The sequence below is a fragment of the Humulus lupulus genome, chromosome 1 (assembly GCF_963169125.1).
Source record: "Humulus lupulus chromosome 1, drHumLupu1.1, whole genome shotgun sequence".
In the NCBI taxonomy this organism is placed as follows: Eukaryota; Viridiplantae; Streptophyta; class Magnoliopsida; order Rosales; family Cannabaceae; genus Humulus; species Humulus lupulus.
Window position 1 is genome coordinate 232,030,899 of NC_084793.1, and position 27,934 is coordinate 232,058,832.

Here is a 27,934-nt window from a genome sequence, read left to right on the forward strand (position 1 = left end):
CAGGAGTGATCTTGATAACGCCAGAAGGGCATCGATTTCAATGCGCCATTAGGTTCGACTTCACCGCGTCAAATAATGAGGCCGAATACGAAGCACTCCTCGCTGGATTGAAAATGGCAAAAGACATGAGCATAAAGGCGCTTGATATTTACAGTGATTCACAACTGGTAATGAATCAAGTTCTAGGGGAATATCAAGCAGGAGGCCTAAAAATGGTGGCCTACTTGAATAAAACTAAAGACCTGTTAGCCCAGTTCACGAAGTATACCCTCCAGCAAATACCGTGGGATCAGAATTCAAATGCAGATGCCTTAGCCAAACTCGCGAGCACGAAAGATGCTGACACTTTGAACATTGTGCTGGTAGAAAGAATGAGTGAGCCAAGCATACGAGCAATTGAAGCCAGTATGGAAATCCGAATGGAAGATACATGGAAGGCGCCTTACTTGGAGTATCTGAAAAATGGTGTGCTACCAACTGATAGGAACAAGGCCAGAACTCTACAAAGACAGGCTGCTAGGTACATACTAGTTGATGGTGTTATGTACCGAAGAGGATATTCCATGCCACTACTCAGGTGCATTACACTAGAAAAAGCTAAGGAGCTGATGAAGGAGGTACATGAAGGCTTCTGCAGGGATCACGCTGGGGTGCAAAGTTTGGCAAAAAAGATTCTAAGGCAAGGCTACTTTTGGCCGACTATGAACGAAGATTCAATGGAATTTGTACGAAAATGCGATAAATGTCAAAGGTTTTCGAAAATTCCACGAGTAGCTCCAAACGAGTTAAAACAGATGCAGAGTCCTTGGCCTTTCGCATTATGGGGTATAGACCTGATCGGATCCCTGCCAACGGGAAAAGGCGGAGTGAAGTACGTAGTTGTGGCAGTTGATTACTTCACCAAATGGGCCGAAGCTGAACCACTCGCTACCATAACGACCAAGAAAGTTCTTGACTTTGTCATCAAGAACATTGTTTGCCGGTATGGTTTTCCCCGAAAGATTGTCTCAGACAACGGAACCCAATTTGACAGTGACTTATTTACCGAGTTCTGCGAAAGGCACGGGATTATTAAAAGCTTTTCTTCATTTGCGCATCCACAAGCGAACGGGCAGGTCAAGGCAGTGAATAAAACGCTTAAAGACACCCTGAAGAAAAGGCTCAAGGACGCTAAGGGAGCATGGCCAGAACAGCTACCTGAAGTCCTCTGGTCGTATAAAACTTATCCTCGAACAGCAACGGGTCATACCCCGTTCTCCTTAGCCTACGGATATGAGCCATGTTACCTGTCAAATTAGATCCCCCCTCACATCGACGCATTACATATGACCAGGGCCAGAACAGCCAACAGATAATTGAGTCCCTAGACTCAATTGACGAAATACGAGAAAAAGCCCAACTCCGAGTTGCTGCGTACCAGCAAAAGGTCGCCCAGTACTTTAACTCGAAAGTAAAAGAAAGGAAATTCAACGTTGGTGACCTAGTGCTACGACGAGTTTTCTTGAACACCCGCGACCCCACTGCTGGAGTACTCGAACCTAATTGGGAAGGACCTTACCAGATTAAAGAAGTCCTTCACCCGGACACCTACAAACTTGCACGCCTAAATGGAGATCTTGTTCCACGCTATTGGAATGGAGAACACCTGCGCAAGTACTACCAATAAACAGTCCTTTTTAAAGGACTGGCTTGTATTAATATTTACTTTTTACAAGTTTCGAAAAAGGGTTAGCCACGTTGTATGGCTAATCGCTTAAAAGTGTAAGATCTTTTTTAAGATCACTCGTAAAGACATGATTAGTCCATTTTTAATACGAGATTATAAGGGACTGTGCGCAGCTAGTCATTCTTGCCAACCTTTGTGAATTTATTTTTACAAGTATTTGTTCATTACGTGTGTTGTTTTGCTGTATTATAAGTGTTACGTTTTCTACCAAGCAGAAATGTTCGCACAGGTCGTGGTCAAGGCAAGTGACCCAGGACCTAAAGCTCCTCGATCACTTGGGGGGCATATAAGGTACATCGATAGCAAAGCATACCAAAAGGTATGTAAACACATGAACAAAATGAGTGAAAGAATGCTACGGTACTTAGAGTATTTTTCAAAATCTATATTTTGTTAAATCAAACCAAAGTACTATGCTAAGTTTGGTCATACGGACAGATGTTATAGTAAATGAAAATATTATAATATCAAGATGCAGTCTTTTACACCGCGAGCATCATTGCTTGGATGTAATTGTTCAAAATAAAAGGAAAGTTTGCAACCCGTGCAGCAAATTTAAATTTAAAAATAAAAATTGTCTTTACATAACGACCCGTGGGTCGTGTAAATGAAGAAAAATAAAAAGGAGAAAAATAAGTTTAAGGAGCAGGAGGATCTTGCTCAACATTTTGGTTGGTTGCATCATCAGCAACTCCTCCTTCCTTTACGACTGTGGCCAGCTAGATGCTTTGGAAAGCGGGGATCCTTGCTCTTTCTTCTTCTTCAGCCAATCGAGCAGTGCAGCGGGCCAACTCAGCATTCCTGGCATCTTCTGGAAGGTAGTCAAAGTTGGCACCCCGGTTGTGTTTCCAGAAGTCATAAAAGCACCGAAGCGTCGCATTCTTGTACCTTTCCAGATCTTTGGCATTGGTAAGCTTAAGCTGCTCTACTTGGCTCTCAAAAACGGCTATGGCCTTGTCCTTAGCAAGAAGTTCCTCCTTAAGCCTCTTGACTTCACGGTATTGGATCCGAGTGGACTCTTGAAAGTCATCCCTCTGCTTCCTTATGGCCACCTTAGAAGACTCAGCCTCTGCCAGCTTTGCCGCCGCAACATCCTTCTGTTGGGTGACCTCCTCCAACTCCCCAGCGTGCCTGGCTTCTGCAGCCTGAAGCTCCTCGTTGGCTTTCACCTGATACCTTTCAATGGCCTTTGCCTGAGCCTGGTTGATGGTAACCTGGGCACGAGTACGAGCAGCAGTTGCAATCAGCAAAGCCTATGGTCAAAGGATAAAATTAGAGTCTGTTACAAGGAAGAAAAAATGAAGGCCAAAGAGATGGAAAATGCTTACACTAGCAATTTTGTTTAGGGCCCTGTTCAGGATTTGATCGACCCCCATGTTCTCCGCCTCAGCCATCGCATCCTTGCAGCGGTCATACTTCATGATGTGTGCAAGGCGATCCTTGGCTACTTGCAAGGTGCGGTGTGAAAGTTTGGCCCCAGGAGCTTCAGCCGGCGGGGACTGTTCTTTCGTGGCTGCAGGTGTGGGATTCGTAGTAGCAGGCGAGGTTTCCTTTTCAACAGGAACCGAAGGCTGAGCAGAAGCTTGCCCAGTTGGCGCATCCTTGGAAGGATCTTCTGCTCGACCCTTCTTGGCAGGAGGTCCTTGGCTCGATTCACCATTGTGCCTCCTGGACATCTTTCGCCGAAACAAGGGGACTTCTACCTCCTCCTCAGTCTGGTACAAATCGAAGACATTGGGAGTGGCCATATCTGCGTACAAAGAAAAATATGCAAAAGGTAAGATAAAGGCAGATAAAAACTCTTGATAAAACAGAAAGGAGGTCACAAAGTTTAGTACCCGAGGTACAACTACTGGTCGCTATACTACTGACTCTATTAGTCACACACTCACTATCTGGCATGAAGAAGTCTGGCCCTAGATTTGGAGTATACGTAAAATTGCCCTCCCCATCAAACAAGTGACAGGGAATTGGCAAGTTATTTAAAAGCGAAATAACAGTACCGTTTTCTTCGGAGGATTCATCCAGGTCCACAACAGACTCTGTTGCCTTTTGTTTCCCCTTGCCTTGGGGCGCAGAAGGCCTCTCTGCGGTAGGATCGCCAGTGGGTTCCTGATTGTAACCCCCGTCGGCCTCCTTCGGGGAGGAGACACTGGGGGCCGCTGCTCGGGATCCCCCTCAGCTGTGGCATCTGCTACCACATGTCCTCTTATTTCATGGCGAGGAGCCAGGAGACCAGATAGCCTCAGATTTTCATCGGTAACTAGGGACTTGACGCTTTTTTCTGCGTCTGTCATCCTGGGCAGTGCGATGGACCTCAACACCATGTCTGGTGTAGGGGTCGGACGTAGCCATGGTCCTGAAAGGAAAAGTGTACCTTAAGAAAAATGCAGGAAAATTCGCTGAGGAAAGGTAACGACCAGTAAAAGCAGCACTTACCTCCTCGAGCGAAGGCCATATTGTTGGCGGTCATTTCCGGTGTGAGTAAGTACTCCCTACTGTACTGCCCCATGTTGGAAATATGAGTAGTGTCACTCAGGAATGTCTGGCTCATCTCCTGGTGACAAAAGTGGAAGAAGCCCGTCCCATACTGTTGAGGGTTGGAATTGAGGTCGAAAAGAAAGTTGACCTCATGAGGGGTAGGTTCTGACCATTTTTTAAGTTTGTACAGGATATAGAGTGCGCCCAGCATTCTATATCCATTCGGGGTAATTTGAAAGGGGGCGACACCAAAATAGTTGGCCACCCCCTGATAAAAAGGTTGTAGAGGGAGGATAGCCCCCGCCTCTATATGATATCTGGACCAAGCACTGTATACACCACTGGGAAGGTTAGCCCTTTGGTCTGCGGCTGGAATTTTGAGATTAACCCCTATAAGAGGATACTTCCTACGGTAGTTGGCAAGCATCCGAGGAGTCACTTGGCTGGTCGGGGAGAGATACCACTCGACATCAGGAAGGTTTTGATGCCGAGGGCGGGCTCTAACTTGGATACGAGGGTCTGGGGCGGCATTTTCTCGACCACTGGTCGAGGGAACCCTAGCCTGTGGATCAGGCTGGGCAGGAGAGTTTGGGCTATTTTTTGGAGTCAGGTCTTTTCTTGCCTAAAGACTTAGAACGAGCCATTTGAGGAGGTGATGGACGAGGTCTAGAAGAAGATCGTGAAAATGGAATCTCGTGAACTCGGTCGGTCGGTTGTTCTTCGCCTTCGAGCAGCTGGGCAAGAAGATCGTCGTCGATGGGCCGTTCACCTCCCCACAAATCTGGCATTAAAGTCTGCAAACAGAAGAATGGGGAGGTGGGGATAGAGAATTTTGAAAGCTTTTAGAATAACGCTGGTCGAGTATAAAAGTTAAGCCTTTATACAGCAGCATTCTAACAAAAAGCTAAAAAATTTCACGCGAACAGTTTGAGAAACAGATCAGAAGTGAAAGTAAAAAGTTTTTTTTTTTTGTAAAAGCCTTTTCAACTCCTTTTAGGGCGGGAAAAACCTATTTTTTCGGCTGGCATAAAAATCGAACCTTTACTTTGGTTTTACGTCCTAAAAAGTATGATCTTGACTATCAAACTAACTCGTAACTTTTTTCATCCACAAATCCCTCTACTGACAAACATCTCAACCTAGAAATAGATGAACTCAACAGTCAAATACACGGAAACATGCACTACAAAAATATGAAGCATAAGAGTTCCAAGACTTACCAGAATGAAGATCGTGGAGGTTGGTAAGAAGTTTTCAGAGATCAGGGAACTCACGGACTAAGCCTTGAAAATGCAGAAGGACGGTCTCCAGAAGAAAATGGAAGCTCTGGTTTTAGGGTTTCTTGAAAGAGTAATGGCGTGCGTAAAAAGAAAAGGAAGACTTCGGAGATGCTATATATATATTTTTGTCTGAGGCATTAGAAGGGAGTAATCATCAGCTTCCCCTTTTTCGAAGTATGGGGAAGAGTGATAGCCGTCGAAATATTACTGGGGAAGCGAAAAGCCGTGATTAGACAAGAGTAGGTTGCTTTTTCCAAGAACACACGAAGGGTTCTGACAGGTATGGCAGGGTCACCGAAGAGACGTTTCCTCAAAAGTTTATTTATTGTTCATAATAAATAAACTTGGGGGGCAAATGTTATCCAAAAAACTGGTACGAATGACGTGGCAAATGATTCTCAGACACATGGCTGACACTTGGCGAAACTCTGCTAGGGTATCGACCAGAAGACAAATTACAAGCAGTAGGCAGCCGAAACTTACCTGCGACCAGTATGGTCACAGGTTCCGCATGCTTCATGATATTTTTATAAAGATCTTTGTAAATCCCGAAATTAACTCGCACAATTTCCTCAGTATCCGATTATTTAGGAAAGAGTATTTGTAACAAATTCATGTAATCCCCCTTGAGCCTATAAATAGAGAAAGATAGCTCAAGGAGGGGACTTTTGGCTTTCGAATTATTTGAGACTAGAGTGATTCTATTTGAGATATTGTCTTGTTCTTCATAGGTTGGTGAAACTCATTGAACCCTAGTTCTTTGATCACTCCTTTGGATCTTATATCAATAACAATCTAAGTGGACGTAGGTTATTACCAGATCCTGGGGCCGAACCACTATAAAATCTTGTGTCCTTATTATTTTCGTCATCACATTCTTTTCAACGTAATCTTCCACGTCAAGCGTATTTTGACTCCGTGTCAGTTGGCCAAAATCTGGGTCAACATTATGCATATAAACAAGTGTTATTGTAAAAGATAAAATAACACATTTTTTGTATTATTCTAATATTTATATAAGCTTAAATTATTATTATATAAACCTGTACATTATAATTATTTTTTATTGCTTTAATTCAAACCCACTTCATTTAATATACTTAAGACACCCTTAACATTGTACAAATATATTTTTGAGTACCAATTATATGGTTTATAACACATATAACTAAATAATTGTGTCAAAATACATTCAAGATTATCTAAAAAACAATCCAAAAGTCTTAAGATATTCAACACTGCCTAATTAACATAAACAAATCATTCTCACAATAGTCAACAAAATAGTCTTAAACAGTTGCATATTCAAAAGTAAAGGTACGAATTCATGATCTTCCAAATGTTAGCACACCAAAGCCATCCAAATAAGATTTTCTTTTGCACTTCACTTGTTGAATCTGGTAAATAAAACATAAAAGAAAAACTAATGAGGTCGTGAAATATCATATCATTCATCTAAAATAGTCAATAATATCATGACACATAACCAAATTTACAATAATTGAGTTTGAATAATAAACAAGTTATTATATTACACATTACTACAACTATCTATACTCAAGTGACCTTAGAACTTTAATTAAATGGTGCATAATATTAATTCAAATTGGCCCCATTATCATTTTGTCTTTCTCATCTTCCCTATCAAATCAATCAAATAATACTATCATAATCTTGGATTGCATATCGGTTAGTGTTGAACAGACATTTATATAATCCTCTTCGAATAAACTTTTGAGAAGGTCATGCAACTGTTGAACCAACAACTTCTTGTATAGTAAGCATCACATAGCTAGGATGAAATAAATAAGCACCAGGCACAACAGCAACATCAACCCATACACGCATAAAATCTGGTCCAAGAGGAATTCCGTGCACCTCTAAGTCTGGATCACTAGAATCCCAACGACCTTCAGCAATAATTGCATCTGACCAATCGAGGAAGTAGCAAGCATTCCTTGCTTCTGTAAAGTTATGGCCCTTTTTAACTCCAACACTCTACAAAATTAATTTTGAAGAGAGTATATTAATTTTTGTATTTGTTTCCTTAAAAAGAAAGAAAACAATTTGAAGATTTACCTTAGGAGAAGGATTATTGTTGGATTGTGGAATATTTTGGGACTGCCCCTCACTTGTTATTGCTCTACCGCCCTAAATATAAACAACGAGATAAGATTCATTTCAAAAATACAAATTTTTAGTTATATAAGTGTGAGAAAGAATTGTTATCAAGTGTCCTTTAAGTAGATTCAACATTTCAGTAATTTGAATCTTCATATTTAACTGCTCTTCTTCCAACAATGTCATCTTCTCTTTACAATTATTAACAACAATTCATTTTGACCTTGTTACCCTCCCTTCCTTGTCCGCTTAAGCGTCTAGATTTTGGATTACAAAATAATTTTGTTAATGCATCCTCATCGGTATTGTTTGTAGTTCCAAATTTTGGGTCTTTGCGTATAATTTCAGCCAATTATTCCTACATATAAAATAGTACAGCTAACGTACAGTAATAGTGAACAAGTATAAATATCCAAAATTAAATAATAAATACTCACAAAAACTTCAAATGATGTTTGGTTGATTGGTTCACCATTCTTCTTGGTATGGGCTCTCCGAAAAGCATCGATCCTAGTTACTTGTCCCACTTCAGTTGGTTTGATCTACACAATAAAAAAATGTAGAATATAAAATAAAGACTAATAATAAGAACCAAAATATATTCACTAAAAATATTAATTGTTACCATATCATTGATTATTCGAGCATATCCTCTTCGACTTAAGGTGTGTGGAACACTTTTCTTTCTCCTCTCTTGAAATTTGGCCCTTATAGCCTATTTAATAAGAAACCAACATTAGGAAAAAAATATATTTTGATCTCTACTTAAATATTCAATCACTTATTTCAAATCTTACCATGTGTTCTTTACTAGTTTTTAGTTTAACAAACGCCCTCCATTCTACATCACTTTTTTTGCAACCTAGCTTTAATGCTAGTCGTTCATTCTCAGTTTTAGCATCAATAATATCCTTAACTGGTCTAGATTTGGCAGATCTCCATAGGTCTGCCATCATTTCAAAGCACATCTTCTTTTGCCAATCTTCATGTAAATCATATTTGCCTACAATAAGATATATAATAACATATTATATGTTTATGATGAGAGCTGAATATTAAAGAAAAGAAAGAATATAACCACAAAACCTGTAAATGCTACCTGAATAGACGCCCAAAGAACGTCTCTCATGATTGGAGAAATTTTCCTCCAATCTGAAATAGTATAAGGAACTATCTCCCTCACAAGAGCACCTACAAAAGAAGAAAATTGTACTGAGTTAGTACCAACTGGTTGGCCTTTTTCATTCCAATTTATTTTCATCGAGTCATTGTTTCTCTTTGTAAGATTTGTCAATGTAGTCCCGCCCCTAGTCTTTCTGAGTGCATTCATTTCATTTGCATTTCTATCTTGAGGTGCTTCTTAGAACTCATTTTGAATTGTCTCACTTATTTTTTATAATCGATCAGATTTTCTAAGAGCTTGACGCATTTGTTACCTTATAGCTGGGGAAATACTTATATTTTCATTTGTTTCAACCATTATTTTTGGTTCTTCAAGTTCCACCTCAGTAACTTCTTCATATTCTACCTCAACCATTTTTTTATGTTCAGCCTCAGCCACTTCTTGCAGTTCCTCATTTTCAACCTCTTTAGAAATTCTTTCTGCTTCTAATAACCTTTCTACTTCATCATTAAGGGATCTTCTAGCCCTTGAACTTCCAAGTGACATCTCCATGTTTGCCATATTATCATTTGGAGATGGCTCCCCATTGTAAACCATACGACGAGTTGCCGTTCTTGTACTAAGAGCAGGTGGTGAGTCTATTACAACTCTAGCAGGTGCTGAAAACTTACGTTGGGCACTCTTTTTCTTTAGAATAGAGCTTTCGTCCAACATATCATCCCAGTCAGCTTGACTTTTTAATGATTTTTTTTCTTTTTTGGGCAACAATATTGCATACTGCACCTGGATGTAGGTGTTTTTTTTTTACTTTCTCGGAGATTTTCTTAATGTACTCATTTTTTATTGAAATTACTACAATAAAAAACAAAATAACATAAGAACTGAAATCATAAATGCATCATATCCTTATCTTCCTAAATAAGATAAATAATTAATATATCAAATTAGAAACACAATATCAGCCAAAGAGTAAATAAAATCAGCTTTGTTTTATTGAAAGTATGAAAAAAATTACATTTAAAGAGTCATAAGAGTAGCATAAATTTGAATGAAATCATACAGATTGTTTCATTCTGGCCCCAAACACCCTCTATTTGAATCCTTTAAAGCTATATACCAATTAGATGACTCATTCTCTCTTGCATAAAATGCCTTTTTAACTTGAGATGCTAATACATATGGATCCCTAATAGATTGATTTTACCCTATATTAAAATTTACAAGTGTATAGAAATCCAACTTCTTAACACCATTTTGAATATTTTCCCAATCGCACCAAAATAAAGGCACCTTAGAAGTATGATAATCAAGCATTATTATATCCTTGATAACTCCAAAATACTCTTCTGTATCATTCAACTGCCCACTACCATGTGATTCCAAGTATACACCACTGTTTTGAGTAGTTTTTCCAGCACCTCTTTTATGAAACTGAGTTCCATTAATCATGTAACCTTTATAGGAAATGACACTATGACTTGGGCCATCAGCCAATTGAGCTAACATGTCTTCTACTTTGTTAGATTTAGAAATCTAAAAGGAAAAAAATATTGATGTCAAATAAATTTCATATACTAAATGAAATTGTAAACTTGTATCTTTGCTTTAGAGTGTAACCTTATCATAAAACCATAAGGGGAACCCTTCAGAATGTCGATTCCATAGCAAAGTTTGATTATCCTTCAAGCTTTTGTGCATTTCTTTTAGCTCATCCATATGGATATTGAGAAATGGTGCTACAATATCTGAGTTGAATAACACAAACCGGTGGGCTATTGCTATATCCCCTTGGTCAAGTTCAAAGCATTCTCCAGCTGATAGTGGATTTTCTTCAATTTTAGTACTATCTTGATTATCATTATCCTTCAAAAAGGTCTCACAAAAGCATACACATTCAACAACAATATAGCGATTTTCCATACATCCTTCTGGTCATGCATAATTTGATACAAATCCTTTCAATACTTTCATATACCTCTCAAAATGGTACATCCATCGAAATTGCACTGGACCACAAAGTCTAACTTCTCGCGCTAAATGGACAACCAAGTGAATCATTGGATCAAAGAAAGAAGGTGGGAAATACTCTTCTAGTTTGTAGAAAATTTCTGCAGATTCTAATTCCAATTTTATAATCTCCTCCTTATCAACCACAAGTTGACACAATTCATGGAAAAACCTACAAAGTCGAAGGATTGTCTCTCTGCAACCTTCCTCCATTAAACCCCTTATAGAAATAACTAACAATTGTTTCATAATCACATGATAGTCATGAGATTTAAGTCCTGTTAGCTTATGTTTCTCCATATCTACACAAATTCTAATCTTAGAACTATATCCATAAGGCAATTTCAAGTCAAATAGTCTCTTACAAAACAACTTCTTATCTGATTTTGATAAAGTGTAAGCTGCAGTAGGAAGACGAGTAATTCCTTCTTCTTCATATGGGTGGAGATGAGTCATAATGCCTATCTTTGTCAAATCTAATCTCGAGTTGCAATGATCTTTAGATTTTCCTTTACAATCCAACAATGTGTTAAGAATGTTTTCACAAACATTTTTTTCAACATGCATAACATCCAAGTTGTGACGAACAACCAAGATCTCCCAATAAGGGAGCCTAAAAAATTGATTTTTTCTTCCATCTTTTATCAAACTCTGAACCATGACCCCTCTTTCTACCCTTGCCAAAATCATTAGTGAATTCACTTAACTGCTCAGCTACTTCAACACTTGTTAATATAGTTGGACATTGTGGTGCTCTTTCCCTTGCCCTAGCAGCTGTATATTTCTTCTTTCGATATGGGTGATGTAGTGGAAGAAATCGAATATGATTGCAAAAAGACATCTTCTTACTATTCTTCAACCAAACAACATTTGAGTTCTCTCCACATATAGGACAACCATACTTCCCTTTAGTCGCACATCCAACTAAGTTCCCATAAGCTGGAAAATCATTTATGGTCCATAACAACATGGCCTTTAAATTAAAAAACTTCTTTGTAGAAGCATAATATGTATACACACCATTCCATAATTCTAGTAACTCATCCATTAAGGGCTCCAAATAAACATCTATGTCATTCCCGGGTTGTTTTGGTCCAGGAATCAACATAGAAAGAAATGTGAATTCATTCTTCATGCACATTGAAGGTGGAAAATTGTGTACAACGAGCATTATTGGCCAACAACTATATAAAGAACTCATATTTTTGTAAGGGTTGATCCCATCAGTAGCAAGTCCTAGTCGAAGGTTGTATGGTTAAAGTGAAAAATCTGGCCATCTTTCATTAACTGCATCCCAAGCCTCTGAATCTACCGGGTGGCTTATTTTCGCATCCATTCTATTATTAGTTGAATGCCATTTTAAGCATGAAATTGTCTCTTCATTTCGGAACATCCTTTGAAACTTTGGTGTAATAGGAAAATATCATAACAATTTTGCAGGCTGCCCTTGTAGAATCTCTTGTGTGTGTTCATTTTGCTTCCATCTTGGATATTGACATGTCGGACACACTTGGGCATTAGCATTTTCTTTTGTGAACAAGCAACAATCATTCACACAAGCATGTATATGCTTATAGTTCAGATCAAACATCTTTAGAAACTTATTAATTGCATACATAGATGTTAGTAGGAGATTATCTTTTGGCAACATTGCTTTGATCATCTCCAACATCTCACAAAAGCCAACATCTGAGAATCCATGCTTAATTTTTAGATTGTATAGCTTGACGATGGATGAAATTTTGGTGTATTTCAAACAACCTTCATACAATGGAGATTTAATATCTCCTAATAGACTATCAAAATCATCATCGTTGTTATCATCATCCAAATCATTGACATTACTTGAACATACTCCAGCAACCCAAAATAAATTATATGTAGAACTTGTCTTAGTCGTGCTACTTTGAACTAGATCTTCCCCGTGATGAAACCATGTTTTGTATGATTTTTCTATGTCGTACAAAACTAAGTGTTCTACAACTTTATCTGAAAGTTGATGTCTTAGATTTTGACATTTGTTGCATGGACAAAGAATCTTACTCGGAAAACCGGCATTCATTACTACAGTCTTCACAAACTCCCTAGCTTTTCTCTCATATTCCTTTATTGCTCTACAATTTTGAAGGATACTTCAATAATAAAATACCAAAACATAAACTATATAATTTTATTTGCTAACCTGTTAAGATGGATCCAGGTTTTATCCATTTGTATATCATAAGCATAGATATAAAAAAAACCTAATCACAACGCATATGTATAATGTTTTATTATTCAAACACTAAGGTTGGGGATGTGAAAACTACCCTTATTCACACCCCAGGCGAGATATCTATCAATATAATCAAACCAATTCAAGCAAACACAATTTATTTGTAAAAAGATAATACATAATTCTAGATAAATTCTAACATCATTTCCCATATAAAGGTTACCTAACCATCTATCAATACAAAGTAAAAAAATTAAAATAACACATAATAAGTTTTCTTCCTTATATCACCGCAACACACAAACAAATTTTCCAGAACCTACTTTTCTAAGACACACAAGTTTTCAACCTTCCGTTATCACCACAGCACACAATTTTAATCTCAGAACCTACTTCTCTACGAATGAATATTTAAGATATTCAAACTCCTCTAACATTTGTATGATATTAATAAAAGAATTAAGAGAACATACTTCCGTACCTCTTGCAATTAATAATCAAGTAAATTAACTTTGCAATGCTCCTTGCCAATTCGATTCACAACCTAAAGAATATATTCAATACCTAAAAGATTAAAACAAAGTTAAAATTAAATGATACAATAAGTAAAAAAATTCTTTTATATATTAATTTTTGGGTATATATGGTTATCATATTATTATAGGGACTAAGGAAAAAAATAGTCAAAACTAACAATGTTGAATAAAAATGAAGAATCATCATTCAGAATGTGTTCATTGTCAGCATAAACAAAAGCCTTTTTAAATAAGAAAGAAACCAATAAAGAGCATAAGACCATTAGCTTGTCTCAACAATAGTACCTTGATTCTTTTAAGTATTGCAAAATGTAGGCCTTAGATTGGGTTTTATGCTCTTTATTGGTTTCTTTTTTATTTAGGTCTCTGATGTGAACATACAAACATCTGAAATAGAATACCGCTCTTATTGCAACTCCATAGAAAAAAAAGGACAACAAAACAGTGATACCATACCATGTCTTTCCACATTCAACCTCTCTTTCTTTCTTAATTAGGTTTTATATATGTATATAGGCAGAATATTTTATTTTCTTTTCTTTTGTAAAATGATTTGGACGTGCTTACGATTTGAAAACATTGAAAGGCCAGGGCATAAACCAAAGTAGTAGCAATTGAAAAATATACATCTGCAAGTGTTGTAGCAAATGATCAGGAAAACCAAAGTATCAAATTAGGCACTAACAGATTTTGCAATTACTCTATCCAAATTCCCACTTCTCAACAGCAAAGTCAAGGACAATCACAAATGCGAATACAAAAGCAATGGAAATTCCCTCTGATTTCTCTTTTCCAGAGAAAGAAAAATTTCTATCAAACTTTATAATGTATTACCAAACTCAAAAAAGTCAAGGACCCAATTTAATTGAACACAGAAATCAAATCCCTTTTATAAAGAATAAACTAAGCAACATTGATGATATACTAGACAACGAGTGTTGCCTATTGTATTCGCTTTATGTTTAATGTTAAAAATCTATTTTAGTAATCTTCATGTCTATATTTTGGTACAACTAGTGAAGGATATATGTGGGTTTTCTAAATTTGTTAGGATAGAACTTGCAACTAAAAAAAAACCTAAAATAGAAAATGGAAACTCTCAAATCTTATCAAACACTATAAAATGAAAAAGCTAAGATAAAGCCAAATTAAGGCTAGAACTTGCAACCAAAAAAAAATGAAAAAGCTTGATGAAGAGATTGAAAAGAAAAATATAAGGAAATAGCTGTGATTTCGTTCGAATCTTCATCGATCGATAACTGATGCAGTGACGAGTCACTTGCACGATTTGACTCAATATTATAGATAGGATTGTGGTTATGTTATTATCATTTAATCACCACTCTCCTTATAACTAAACTGTTTATTATATTAAGCCAATCCGATTATGCCGGTCAAATTTTGACAGCATCCCACTGCCACAACAAGGCATAGAAAGCAAGAATGCCGGCTATGTATATATTTACTCATAAATAATGCATATTGGTACTATAAATGTCGACTTATTAAGAATATAGAAAATTATATAAATTGACCTAACGTGTAAAGAAAATAAAGATTCTCCATCATATCACTTAGCTTCAATATCATTCTCATTCTTTCAATTCAACCAATTATACAAACTGTCATTCTTTATATAGTAAATGTTAGAGTAATACATAAGAGAGATTCATGTCATATATAAATAGATATATATATATAGTTAGGCGTATGCCTTGCATTATGTGACATTACATAAATAATAAAAAATAATGTAGTCAAATATTAAAAAAATAACTTATCCTTTTCTTGATCTTTTACTGCAACGTGCAAACTTAACTATATTGTTGCTTCGCCTAGTCTGAGAATCTTATCAAACACTATAAATCTTTCAGCCTCTAGTTAAACCTCTGTTTCAAAAATAAAAATATAGAGCATAACATTACATTTTGGATATTTTGATTAACAAACAAACACTTTTTTATAGAATAGTTGAAGCCAACAAATTTGATTTTTTTTTTTTTTGCATGAACTCAGCAAATGTAACCAATACAGGACAGAGAAAGAAGAGTTAAACTGAGTGTAACGGGGATGAGACAAAAACACACTAAAACAAAAGCTAATGAGAAAAAACACTTGCCCAAAAAAGAACAACTCAAATATTAAGAAACAAAATATGGGAATAAGAAACTTTGAAAATTTCGAAAGCCCCTAAAATATACAAGCAAACAAAACAATCTTGGTAGCAACAAATAAAATAGCTCAAGAAGCATTTTATAGGGACTCACGATAGCACCAGAGGATCAAAAGACTTGTATAAATATAAGATTATTGCAGCAAGTCATCCCAAACAAATTGACATGGAACCTAAAATCAATTAAAAATAAAGAGCAAAACCTTTTCTGCAGTTATCAATTAAACATGGAACAGATACCTTGACTACAGCCCTGCAGATGTCGGTGTTCCCACGACTGGTAGAGAAGAACAGTTATCGATCAATCTCAATATTATGTACAGAGAGATGGTAGCAAACGACAAAAATGCGCAGCTGTTTCTCGGTGCGCCTTATAGGGCCGGAGACGAGACCGATCCTGGACCAGATTCACTGGAAGTCATTCCTCATGGATCAGTCCACCTGTGGACCGGTGATAGCACCCAGCCCAACTTCGAGAACATGGGAAACTTCTACTCGGCTACTCGTGGTCCAGTATTCTTTGCCCACCACTCGAACATTGACCGATTGTGGAGTGTGTGGAAAACCCTTGGAGGAAAAAGAAGAGATTTCACTGACCTGGATTGGCTCAACGCCGACTTTTTGTTCTACGACGATCCAGCTAGTTTGGGTCAAGGTCTGAGACTGCCTCGACATGAGAAAGCTCGAGTACGTCTACCAAAATGTTGACAATCCTTGGCTTAAGAGGTGGAGCTTTCGGAGCAACTCTTGCGGCGAAGCAGAAGAGGAATCAGACAAAATTATTTGGAAATGCCTTTGCCTTTCACATTTGCTAAAAAAAAGCCCTTTACATTAATTGAGCGGGCTACCCAAAAGTACCCACCCTTTCATTTTTCTTGTTTCCCTCCATTTTAAAATTTACTTTACCACTTTCTAACTTTTTGGCTTACCTATTATATTACTTTTCCAATTAGCTTATAATTATGTATTATAGAAAGAGGTATTTGGTGTAGTGATTTTTATTTTTAAAACTCATATTTTCTCTAAAAATATAAGAAAATCTTTAGATAATTATTTGTGCAAAAATATCATTTCAAGGCATATTAAAGTTCCATTAGTTTCTTGAAAACATTATAGCACTTACAACATTGTTTAAACATTTAAAAACATTATTCTCATCATATTGACACAATTTATACACAAAAATCAGCAAGTACTTCAAATCATAAAATTCATCAATTTCATCATGGCTTACGAAATTCACACATTATTTATGCATGTTTAATTAACTTAATTAAACACAAACCCTAGCATGCTTCTATCATTCAAGTAATCCAAAAGAAAACATCACTAACATATACCCATTTAATGTCTTACGAACACCATATCATGTTTCTAATGAGTATATACATGACATCAAATAAAATAGGAATGACAAACATGCATCAATAATATGAAATACCAATATCCATATATGCCTTCACATGAAACCTAGCATGTTCCTATTTCCCAAATAACATTACCAAAATCATTGAAACATCAAAGGAAGCATAAGCAAAACTCTACATGTATTATCTACATATGCCTTGGGTGAGACCTATATGAGATTCATACTCTTGAATCCAAAAATATATAACCACCTAACATGTTCTCATCAAGCCATCATAACAATAGTGCAACACATTCACCAAGGCCAAAATAATCAAAACATTAGCTTTCTTTCAAAACATGCTTTTTTTTTAAAAAAGCATCCATCAATATCAAACCAACACAAACATAATATCCTTACCCAAACACCAACCCACATTCAGCCATGATCTCTCCAAAATAACAAAAATAAAACAACAACAACCATAGATTGAGGGAGGAAATCCAATACCTCTCTTGATAGGAATCAAGAACCCAAACTAGAATCACCACCTTGCTCAAATCCTAGGGGTTTCGAACACCATAGAACCAAAGAAAGAAAACACAAATATTCTTCGATTAAAGAAGAAGAAGACTCTTAACCAAGGATTTAAAAACACCATAGATGAATACATACCTAGAGTTTCGAAACCCTTTCCTTCTCACCTTTCTCCTTCTTTCTTTCCTCCTTCTCTCTAGAAAATGGCAGCCCCTCTCTCCCTTTCTCTCTCTAGCTCGCCCACTCTCTCTCTCCCCTTCCCTCTAGGTCGACGGCTCCAAGTCCAAAATGGCCTCTTCTTTTTCTCTCTTCCCTTTTTATCTTAATTTAGCCAAAAATAACTTAATAACATAAAGGGTAAGTTTCCTAATGGTGCCTATTTTTCCTTTATTCTAATTTATTTGATTTTTATCTTAATTAGTATGAAATAAAGATGACAACATCTCTTCCATTTTTAACTAAAATTCACCCAAATAAAATAAGAATGAAAATCCCATTTTCCCACTATGCTCACACGTCCAAGTCCCTTTCCCTTTCTTTTATTATTTTTTTTCAATTTAAATAATTAAATAAATCTAATAAAAGGAAACTAAAAAGTGTGTAGAAAATTCTTCACATGTGCACCATGCAACCATGCACATGCACACACTCAATTACTAGGGTGCATCACTACCTACCATGTATCTTAGTGCATTCAACCAAAACTCAAATTATTCACATTTTAAAATAAATAAATAAATAACAATTAATAATTAAATTCACAAAATTCTACCAAACAATTCTAACAATTAATTTAAACAAATAAATAAAATAATTCACAACACTTAACAATTAAATAAAATAAAGCACAAATTTAATAACTTAAAAAAAAATTTGGTGCGCTACATTAAACTTCCTAACTTTTGGCAACGTTCACAAGCTTTACAATACACATATGTATCACGAAAGATAGTTGGCCAATAAAAACCACATTGTAAAACTTTAGCAACTGTTTTCTTACCACTAAAATGTCCTCCACATGCATGATCATGACAAAAAGATATAAGTTTAGATTGTTCACAATTTGGAATGCATCATCTAATTATTTGATCAGGGCAGTATTTAAACAAGTAAGGATCATCCCAAATAAAAAATTTCACCTCAGAATAAAATTTAGATTTATCATGCTTAGACCAATGAGATGGTATTTCTTTGGTGACCAAATAATTCACAATATCAGCATACCAAGGCAAAGAAGAAACATGCATCAATTATTCATCAGGAAAAGTTTTAGTGATAGGAGTGGAATCATGTATGGTTTCAGCAACTAGTCTAGACAAATGATCAGCAACAACATTTTCAGACCCTTTTTTATCACGTATTTCTAAGTCAAATTCTTGTAAAAGCAGGATCCAACGAATCAAACGAGATTTAGCATCATTTTTTTACAATAGATATTTTAATGTAGCATGATCAGAATAGACAATAATTTTAGATCCTAACAGATAAGACCTAAATTTCTCCAATGCAAAAACAACAGCAAGCAATTCTTTCTCGCTTGTGAAATAATTTAATTGAGCGTCATTTAAAATTTTGCTGGCATAGTAAATTACATGAGGTATTTTTTTCAAGTCTTTGTCCTAAGACAACACCTATAGCATAATTAGAAGCATCAAACATTATTTCAAAAGGTATTTTCCAATCAGGGGGTCGAATAATGGGTGTAGTAGTCAACAAATTTTTCAATTTCTCAAAGGCAACATGGTAATCATCATTAAATACAAAAGTATTTTCTTTTCCAAGTAAATGACATAAAGAGCGAGAAATTTTGCTAAAGTCTTTTATAAATCATCTATAGAAATCGGCATGGCCTAAGAATGATCTAATTTCTTTCATAGTTTTAGGTGGGGGGAGTTTTGAAATATGATCAACTTTTGTTATATCAACTTCTATTCCCTCAGATGACATTACATGACCTAAAACAATTCCTTTTATAACCATTATTGACTCGGTTCTTTGCAAACAGATAATTATACGAATAAACAGGATGGATTAGTGATAATTAGTGAACTGTAGTAGGAAAATAGTTTACTCCTAGACTTAGGAAATTGATGACATGGGAAGGTGATCGCTCCTTTCCTTTTTAGGTGGTTCGAAGGTTAAAATCCCTCTAGTCCACTAGTCGATATTATTGATATCTCTTGACTATTCCTTACAGAGTGTTTCTTTACAAAAATATGCCAACCCCTTACAAGGCCCAGGGTCTTGGTATTTATAGGGAGAGGATACCTGGGTTGGTAAAGGGGGTCATCCCGTGACCTTCTTACCCATCACGTCATCTCTGTGACACTGATGATTAATTCCTAAAACCTGACAGTGAGGTGTGGTCTAATCAATAGGTAAGGGGGGATAATGGGCCGCATGGCCCAAACCAGGCGTGGAGGTCTGAATACGCACGTTTATACTGCGTGTCCGAGAATTCAGGAATGGAATAGACACGTGATGTCTGATATGTGTACATTTACATTGCGTGGTTGCCTTTACAAGGATTCGGGTGTCAGATCTATGCCGCACCTCGAGCTTGATGTAGCGCCAGCTCGTGATACCCATACTGCTGACCCGCGGCCTTTGAGTAGACTGCTAACTCTCTAATCAGCTCGGGCTGGAGAGGTGGAGACTCGTAACAGCAGCTCCAGGTGGACGATTTACACATGGAAGATTGAATTATGCCCTTTTCCAGCTCGCCAATAACTTGCAGATATTTAGGGCGTACAACCATAAATTGACATTTTTCCTAGTTAAGCATAAGTTTTTTCTCTTTGCAACGAATTAAAACAAGTTAAAGATGGTGCAAACATTCATCAAAGGAGGATCCAAATACAGAAAAGTCACCCATAAACACTTCAAGAAATCTTTCAACCATGTCAAAGAAAATTGAAATCATACACCGTTGAAAAGTCGCAGGTGCATTGCATAATCCAAAAGGCATACGGCGATAGGCAAAAGTCCCGAAAGGGCATGTAAATGTAGTCTTTTGTTGATCTTCTGGGCAATGGGGATTTGGTTATATCCTGAATATCCATCAAGAAAGAAATAATATGCATGGCCAGCTAAACATTCAAGCATTTGATCAATAAAGGGTATTGGAAAATGGTCTTTTCTAGTAACATTATTTATCTTTCTATAGTCTATGCACACTCTACCCCATTTGTACTCGAGTATGGATTAATTCATTTTTCTCATTTTCAACAACAGTGATCCCAGACTTCTTAGGCACAACCTGAACTGGGCTAACCCATTGACTATCAAAAATAGGGTAAATGATACCTATGTCTAATAGTTTAATAACCTCTTCTCTAATTACTTCTTTCATATTTGGATTTAGCCTTCTTTGACATTCCCGAGAGGTTTTAGCATTCTCTTTTAGATGGATTCTATGCATACATACGGATGGGCTAATTCCATTAATGTCTCCAATGGTCCAACTTATGGCTTCTTTATGTTTTCTAAGGACATCTAACAATTTATCTTCTTGTTCTTTATCTAAGGCGGATGCTATGATAACATGTAAGGTTTCAGACTCTCCTAGAAAAGCATATTTTAAATTTTCTAGCAAAGATTTTAGGTCTAACTTTGGAGATTCAGAAATTGATTGAATATTCTCTAGGGGTAAAAAAGGTTCAGTTATGGTATCATTTAAGGGCATAGACTCTAACAAAGAATTCACATCTTTCATGGAATCATCAACATGTAAGTTCATACTAAAATATTTTTCACAAAAGTCAAGCAAGTCATTTCTATCATCTTCAAAAATATTCTCAATCATGTAAACTTCATACACTTCCACACACTTAACAGATTTAGAGACATTAAATACATTCAATTCAATAGTCATGTTTCCAAAAGATAATTTTAAAACGCCATTACGACAATTAATTATTGCATTAGATGTACCTATGAATGGTCTACCTAAAATGATAGGAATTTGAGCATGCACATTTTCCATAGGTTGAGTATCAAGAACAATGAAATCAATAGGAAAGTAAAACTTATGAACTTTTATCAAAACATCTTCTATAATGCCTCTAGGAATTTTCACAGAATGATCGGCTAATTGAAGAGTTATAGAAGTAGGTTTTACTTCACTAGACCAAGTTTCTTATAAACAAAATAAGGCAATAAATTCACACTAGCACCCAAATCAAGTAAAGTCTTGTTAATAAAATGATCACCAATAATGCATGAAATTGTGGGACACCCAGTATCTTTATATTTAACAAGACCCTTATATTGAATAATGGATCTAGCTTAATCAGTTAAAAACATGTTTTTAGGAACATTAGTGTTTCCTTTTACAGTGCAAAGATCCTTCAAAAATTTAGAGTAGGCAGGAATTCGTTTAATGACATCTAAGAAAGGGATATTGATACTAACTTATTTAAAAACTTCTAAGATGTCATTATATTGGTCGCCTTTTTTAATTGGAAGTAATCTTTGTGGGAATTGGGCTTTTGGAATGAAAGGATGGATTGTAGTATCCTCATTTGAAGAGTCATTGGCATTAGAACTAGAAGGTTGACTCTTTTCTTTTTCTTTTTCAACCCCGGGTATGTAATCAAGTTTGACAATGTTTTTTCCCGACCTAAGAGTTGAAATTGATTTGACTTCTCCATTTGATGAGTGGATTGCATAACTTGTTTTAAAAGTATCTTCTAAGGAAGGTTTCCTTTTTGTAGGATATGGTTGATTTTGTAGGGAATGAGTTTGGTTTTCCGTGTTGTATTGGTGCCCTTGATTCATTGGAGGTTGGTTTTGTCTCCATGAAAAGTTTGGATGGTTTCTTCAAGTTGGATTATAAGTGGATGAAAATGGGCTATCATTTGGTTTCCCATAAGCATGAAGAGCATTGGCCTCCTCAGAAAAAGCTTCTTGGTAGGAAGGACATGATTATGGAAAGGATTAGAACAAACATCTTTTATTGGTTGTATTGGAGAATTTATAGTTTGGCTTATGGCTAAAGCTTCTACTTTTCTCGCTAATTTGTCTAAGGATATTCTTAAGTCTAATTCATCTTTTACTTCATACCTTCCTCCTCTTTTTGGTGAATTAGTTGACCTAGACCTAAGATCAAAATAATTCAATTGTTGTGAATTGACAGATAATCTTCAAGGGCCTCCCAAGCCTCTTGTCCTTGAAAGTTTCAAAAATTTCCAGTATGCATAGATTGAATCATTTGATGATTAGAGGGAGTCAAACCATCATAAAAATATGTAATGACCTAACTACTCTAGACTTTGGACCATTAATGATTACTATGCATAGACGCTAATTTTTAATAAAAATTACAAGTAAAATAATCATAACTTCATTAAAAACTTGTAAAACAAATGTTAAACTACATAAAATTTAAAGTAGGATATGGGATCCCATTGTTTTTAAAAGAAAAACATAACATAATTTTAAATAAAATGGATTACATAATAAAGTGCGGAAAATACATATAAAACCATAATTAAAGAGACTTCATCCTTGAATCGAACTCTCGGTCCATCGATTCCATCCCGCCTCAATACACATCCCCAAGCTTCCAAGAACCTTTCCCGCCACCAAAGCTATTTTCCTGCACATATTAAACATAAAGGAATGAGCCTAATGCCCAGCAAGGAAAATCTAACACATAAATCATATACATAATATTCATATCAATATATAATAAAACATATCATAACATATGTCACATATACTATAATGGCCATTATTACTTGGGGTCCTGTAAACTAAACAAGTCATATGCCCATTAGATTTGTGGGGCTTGCTAGCTAAGTAAGTCATATGCCCATAAATTTATTGGGGCTTGTTAGTTATACAGGTCATATGCCCAAGTCTACAAACATACATAATATAACATATAACATATACGTAACACTTAAATCATAAGATAACACATAACATAACATATAAAATCCTATCCTATTTTCCTTACCAAAAATACCGGGATATGAGAACAGGTTTGGGACTTTGGAACACTCCTAAAAACCATCAATGAAAGGGTGAGTATACTGAAGAAAAAGGAATGAAAAGAATGGACGAACTATACTATCAAGAATATACTTACCAAAAACCTTATGTTCAAGATCTTAGATTTCCTATCCAAAAATAAAGAATAGAGTTAGGGTGCTGAGTAGAAAACTATAAGAACTTAAGGAAAACAAAACCAAAATGAACTAGAGTTCGGAATACCTTGAATGCTTCTATGAACGATCTAAACCTTGAACCGAAATGTGTTATAAACCTTACTTCCCAAGTGTTTGGTAAGCTTATAATGATTAAGCTTATAATCCTCAACCCAAGTGTTTACACTCTCAAAAATAACCTAGCAGCTTGCAGCCTCTGAACTTAGCTTGATGAATGAATAAATGGTTGGGTACTAGGTCCTATTTATAGAGTTCAAGAATGAAAAAATCTTCATTTAACTTGAATAAAATAATGGCTTTTTAAGTGAAAAACATTTGAATTATCGTTCAGCAGAGGCTGAAGACTCGGTCAGAAAGATGCTGGACTTATCAAGAGGTTAAAGATTTAAAATGAGAACGTTTTCAAAAACATTCAAAAATATGCCAAAGGAACCGATATATCACCCCTTGTAGGCGATATATCGCCTGGGCCAGCATGCCCGAGGCTCGTCGAGGTGATCGTGCGAAGTTACATGTTTTTTGTATCCCCGTACTGCGATATATCACCCCCTAAGGCTGCGATATATTGGCATACGCTGAATATTTAAACATGAAATTGCACAATTTCAGCTTAATTTGAATTGAGTAAACAGCCTTGACTAAGTCCTTTAACGTTTTCAAAGCTGCTGACAGACCTTAGGATATTCAAATATTACTCTTAATAAACTTATTCCTCAAAAATACTTAATTATCATTAAACATACACATGACAAGTGTTACTTTCTTATTGGATCTATCTAAACCTTATAATATAATAAATATCACCATCAATATCAATCATATTAATCAAACCTTCGGTTAAAATTAATATTCTTAAACTATAGGTTAAACTTAGAAAATCTACAAGTGTTACTACGAGTGTCCAATTAAATCCTGGTCTGAACCAAAAATCTACAGTCATAAAAAAATACTATAATTATTACTATTGCTACTACTATCTAACTAGTTAAGTAAAGTTCTTGGACTCTACAAAATATTTTACAAGTCTCCATTTTTCAAAATGATGATGAGGACATTTTAATAATAAATCTTTAAATCTTTCCCAACATTCATAGAACTCTTCATTATCTTTTGAAAAAACTCGGAGATTTCTCCTTAGACTATTAGTTTTAGACATAGGAAAAAATTTCAGCACGAATTTATTATAAAGTAGATCCCATGTAGTTATAGACCTCGTGGCAACGAAGTTTAACCAAGCTTTTGATTTGTCTTTTAATGAAAAAAGGAACAATCTTAGTTTGACCGACTCATCAGAAAAATTTTGAAATTTAAATGTTGAGCAAATTTCTAAGAAATCTTTGACATGTATGTAAGGATCCTCTCTATCTAACCCATAAAAGATGACAACAATTGAATGATCGATAGTTTAAGCTCAAAATGGGTAGCAGAAGTAATAGGAAAAACAATACATGAAGGAGCATTAGATGAAATAGATGCAAAATATTCAAGCAAGGTTTTTTTCGGGGACAACATTTTCATCAACATTATTTCTATTAATATTAGAAATTGGTTCCATGATGCTCAAATTTTTACTAACAATTTCAATTTCAAACAATGATAAATGTCTTTTCACTAATCAATTTTTAGACTTTCGTTCCCAATGATGCATACAATTTAAGACAGCAAAGATAATCTCAAACAAACATTTTTCTGATGTGGAAGATCAGTTAAAACTGTAACCACATAGCATACTTAGAATTTTTAGAGATTTCACAACAATATAATTATGGTTTACTTGTCCTAGTCCTATTTGATTCCACTTACTCGCACATTACTAACAACCTCCCAAGGTTAATTAGTAGAGGCGGATTGAGAATTTTGTTCAAATTTCCTTTAAGAAAAAATTGCTTATGGTGAAAGAACAAGAATTAGGTTTTTTTTTTAAAGTATTTTTCACAATTACACGATAATATGATAAGAGACAAAGAAAAATAAGGTAAAAATAAAAAAGAATATAAAAAATTAGGCAGGAGTAGGGAGACATAGCACGCCATCAACCATAACAAAAATAAGGTAAAAATTAGGAGGCACAAGTGCCATCAACTAAAACATAAGATAAATGACTAGGAGGCAAAATTACCGTCAACTAGCTAGGAGGCAAAATTGCCATCAACTAGTAAATTGCAATATATATATATATGTTGACGCAGTTTTTTGCCAACAGTGAATTAAGAAAATAACAAGATTGAATTAGTGCTTGATGGTAAACCGAAGTAAGAAAATAATTCTAAGGAACACTGGTCTTTTTACGTGGTTCAGTGGTTAAAATCCACCTAGTTCACGAGTCTATATTATTATTGCTTTTCTCTCTCTATTTTGACAGAGTTTCGGTGTTACAGAATAATTATCCCCTTTCCTGTCCAATATTCTCAGTATTTATAGAGAAGTTCCTTGGACAGGTTTGGGTAACCCCGTGAGTCAATCACGGATTTGCGTATTTATTACATTTATTATGGAATATTCCCATTTATACTAGGATATGATCTGATCATAAAATAAATAGACTCCTAATATCTAGGGCATTAACTATCACAGGCTGGCCATAAACGATCGTATAAAGTATCCGGGTCTTCGGGGATCCCCAAACATGCCATATGTTCAACTCACCCCGAGCTGAACACACCGCCGAGCTCGTATCATGAAGGTCATGCCTTATGAATACTATAAGCTCGCGCTTATCAATTTATGCATCCCTAGCTCATACAACCATCATGAAAATTGTGATGTCTATATGGAACGCACATGGACTCCTTGGCTATTTCTTCCATGCATTTATTTTCCAGCTGCATACGACCAGAGGGAAAGACCCATGCTAAAATTAGGATACACATTTACCCCCCAAGTCCCTGCTCGTGGTTTATTGTTGTGAATCCCTACAACACAGACTCAAAGCAAACCAACAAACAAAATTAATCAAAGAATCAATGTAAACTTAATATTGCTAATGTTGATGCTAAGTAAATGAAAACAACAATGAAAAATAAAGCAAATGAACACAAGAAATTATCCTGGTTCGGATCTCAATGTGAGTCCTATTCCAGCTCCCCCTCAAGGAGTTTCTCCACTATCAAAAGGTTGATTACAAACACCAATTCAAGCTATGCAATGTTACTCATCAATCATAAGATAGAACACCACCAATCTGACTTTCTTCAAGCTTGTCGATCCACCATGAATGCCATGGTTAAGAAGCACCTTTCTTCTTGAATCTTGGTCTACTTCTTTCTCTGTCTTTCTATCAATCTCAGGTCTCTGATCTTTCTATTTCTTTACACGCTATATGGTTTAATGTCTTAATAACACAGCTTATATAGCTTTACAAAACTTTAGCCAACCGACTTATGACATCAACTAACAACTAACTTATAACAACCTTTTTAACTAACTTTTAAAACATAGTAAAAGTAGTTCTATTTCTTATTTTCATATGGATTACACTTCACAAATTCCACCTTAATCCATAGAAAATTAGAAGTATCTTCGTCCTTGAGCGAGTGAACCTGATTGCTCAAACAGGTCCAAGGTTGAGCAAGTCCAAATAGTGATTGAACTTGCTCACAGGCAGCACTTTGGTTCCTGCATCAGCAGGGTTCTCTTCAGTAGGCACCTTTTCCAAATTGATTTCACCAGCTTCTATCTTGTCTCTGATCCAAAACATCCTTATGTCAATGTGTTTCGATCTTTCATGGTAAACTGGATTCTTGCTCAAGTGAATTGCTGATTGACTGTCCGAGAATACATAAACTCTACCTTTTAGCATACTGATTTCTTGTAAAATACCCTTGATCCTCCATGTTGCTTCTTTGAAGGCTTCTATAACAGCCATGAACTCTGCTTCAGTTGTGGATAATGCAACAACATGTTGCTGCTGAGATTTCCACTTGATACAGCATGTATTCAGCATAAAACAGTAACTGGTCATTGATTTTCTGGTATCTCTATACATAGTCAGCATCTACATATCCTTCTAACTTCAAGTCATCCCTTCCTTTTTCGAATTTCAAACCATAATCTGAAGTTGTTTTCAGATATCTCAATAGCCACTTCAAACCTTTCCAATGATCTTCACCAGGGTTTGACATAAACCTGCTCAATGTGCTAACAGCATATGCAATGTCTGGCCTTGTGCTTATCATTGCATACATCACACTGCCAATTGCTTTAGCTTAAGGGAT

At 35.8% G+C, this 27,934-nt stretch overlaps 2 protein-coding genes and 1 non-coding gene across 3 annotated transcripts; 2 read left to right on the forward strand and 1 right to left on the reverse strand.

Moving 5' to 3' along the window:
* Positions 1–9,618: 9,618 nt before the first annotated feature.
* On the reverse strand, positions 9,619–11,879 carry LOC133830729 (uncharacterized). The gene is made up of 5 exons (XM_062260779.1): positions 11,396–11,879; positions 10,739–11,247; positions 10,349–10,594; positions 10,022–10,264; positions 9,619–9,645 (listed from the first exon to the last, which is right to left on the reverse strand). The coding sequence occupies exons 1-5, from the start codon at positions 11,877–11,879 to the stop codon at positions 9,619–9,621; spliced, it is 1,509 nt and encodes a 502-aa protein (XP_062116763.1).
* Positions 11,880–15,989: 4,110 nt separating this feature from the next.
* LOC133830737 (polyphenol oxidase, chloroplastic-like) lies at positions 15,990–16,370 on the forward strand. The gene has a single exon (XM_062260788.1). It carries the CDS (start codon positions 15,990–15,992, stop codon positions 16,368–16,370), a length of 381 nt encoding a protein of 126 aa, XP_062116772.1.
* An 8,387-nt stretch (positions 16,371–24,757) lies between these two features.
* LOC133813699 (small nucleolar RNA R71) lies at positions 24,758–24,861 on the forward strand. Its single transcript, XR_009884703.1, has one exon. It is a non-coding gene; the product is annotated as a small nucleolar RNA R71 (small nucleolar RNA).
* The last annotated feature ends 3,073 nt before the right edge of the window (positions 24,862–27,934 follow it).

Bases quoted from the DNA above. Each gene is read 5' to 3' on its own strand.
- LOC133830729 (XM_062260779.1), bottom strand. From the start codon at position 11,879: ATGTGCATGAAGAATGAATTCACATTTCTTTCTATGTTGATTCCTGGA. The intron at 11,248-11,395 runs GTTCAGAGTTTG...TGGATTGTAAAG, and splicing joins GGGTAGAAAGAGGGGTCATG to GAAAATCTAAAGATCATTGC. The intron at 9,646-10,021 runs GTGCCTTTATTT...TATCTTATTTAG, and splicing joins TTGATTATCATACTTCTAAG to GAAGATAAGGATATGATGCA.
- LOC133830737 (XM_062260788.1), top strand. From the start codon at position 15,990: ATGGTAGCAAACGACAAAAATGCGCAGCTGTTTCTCGGTGCGCCTTAT.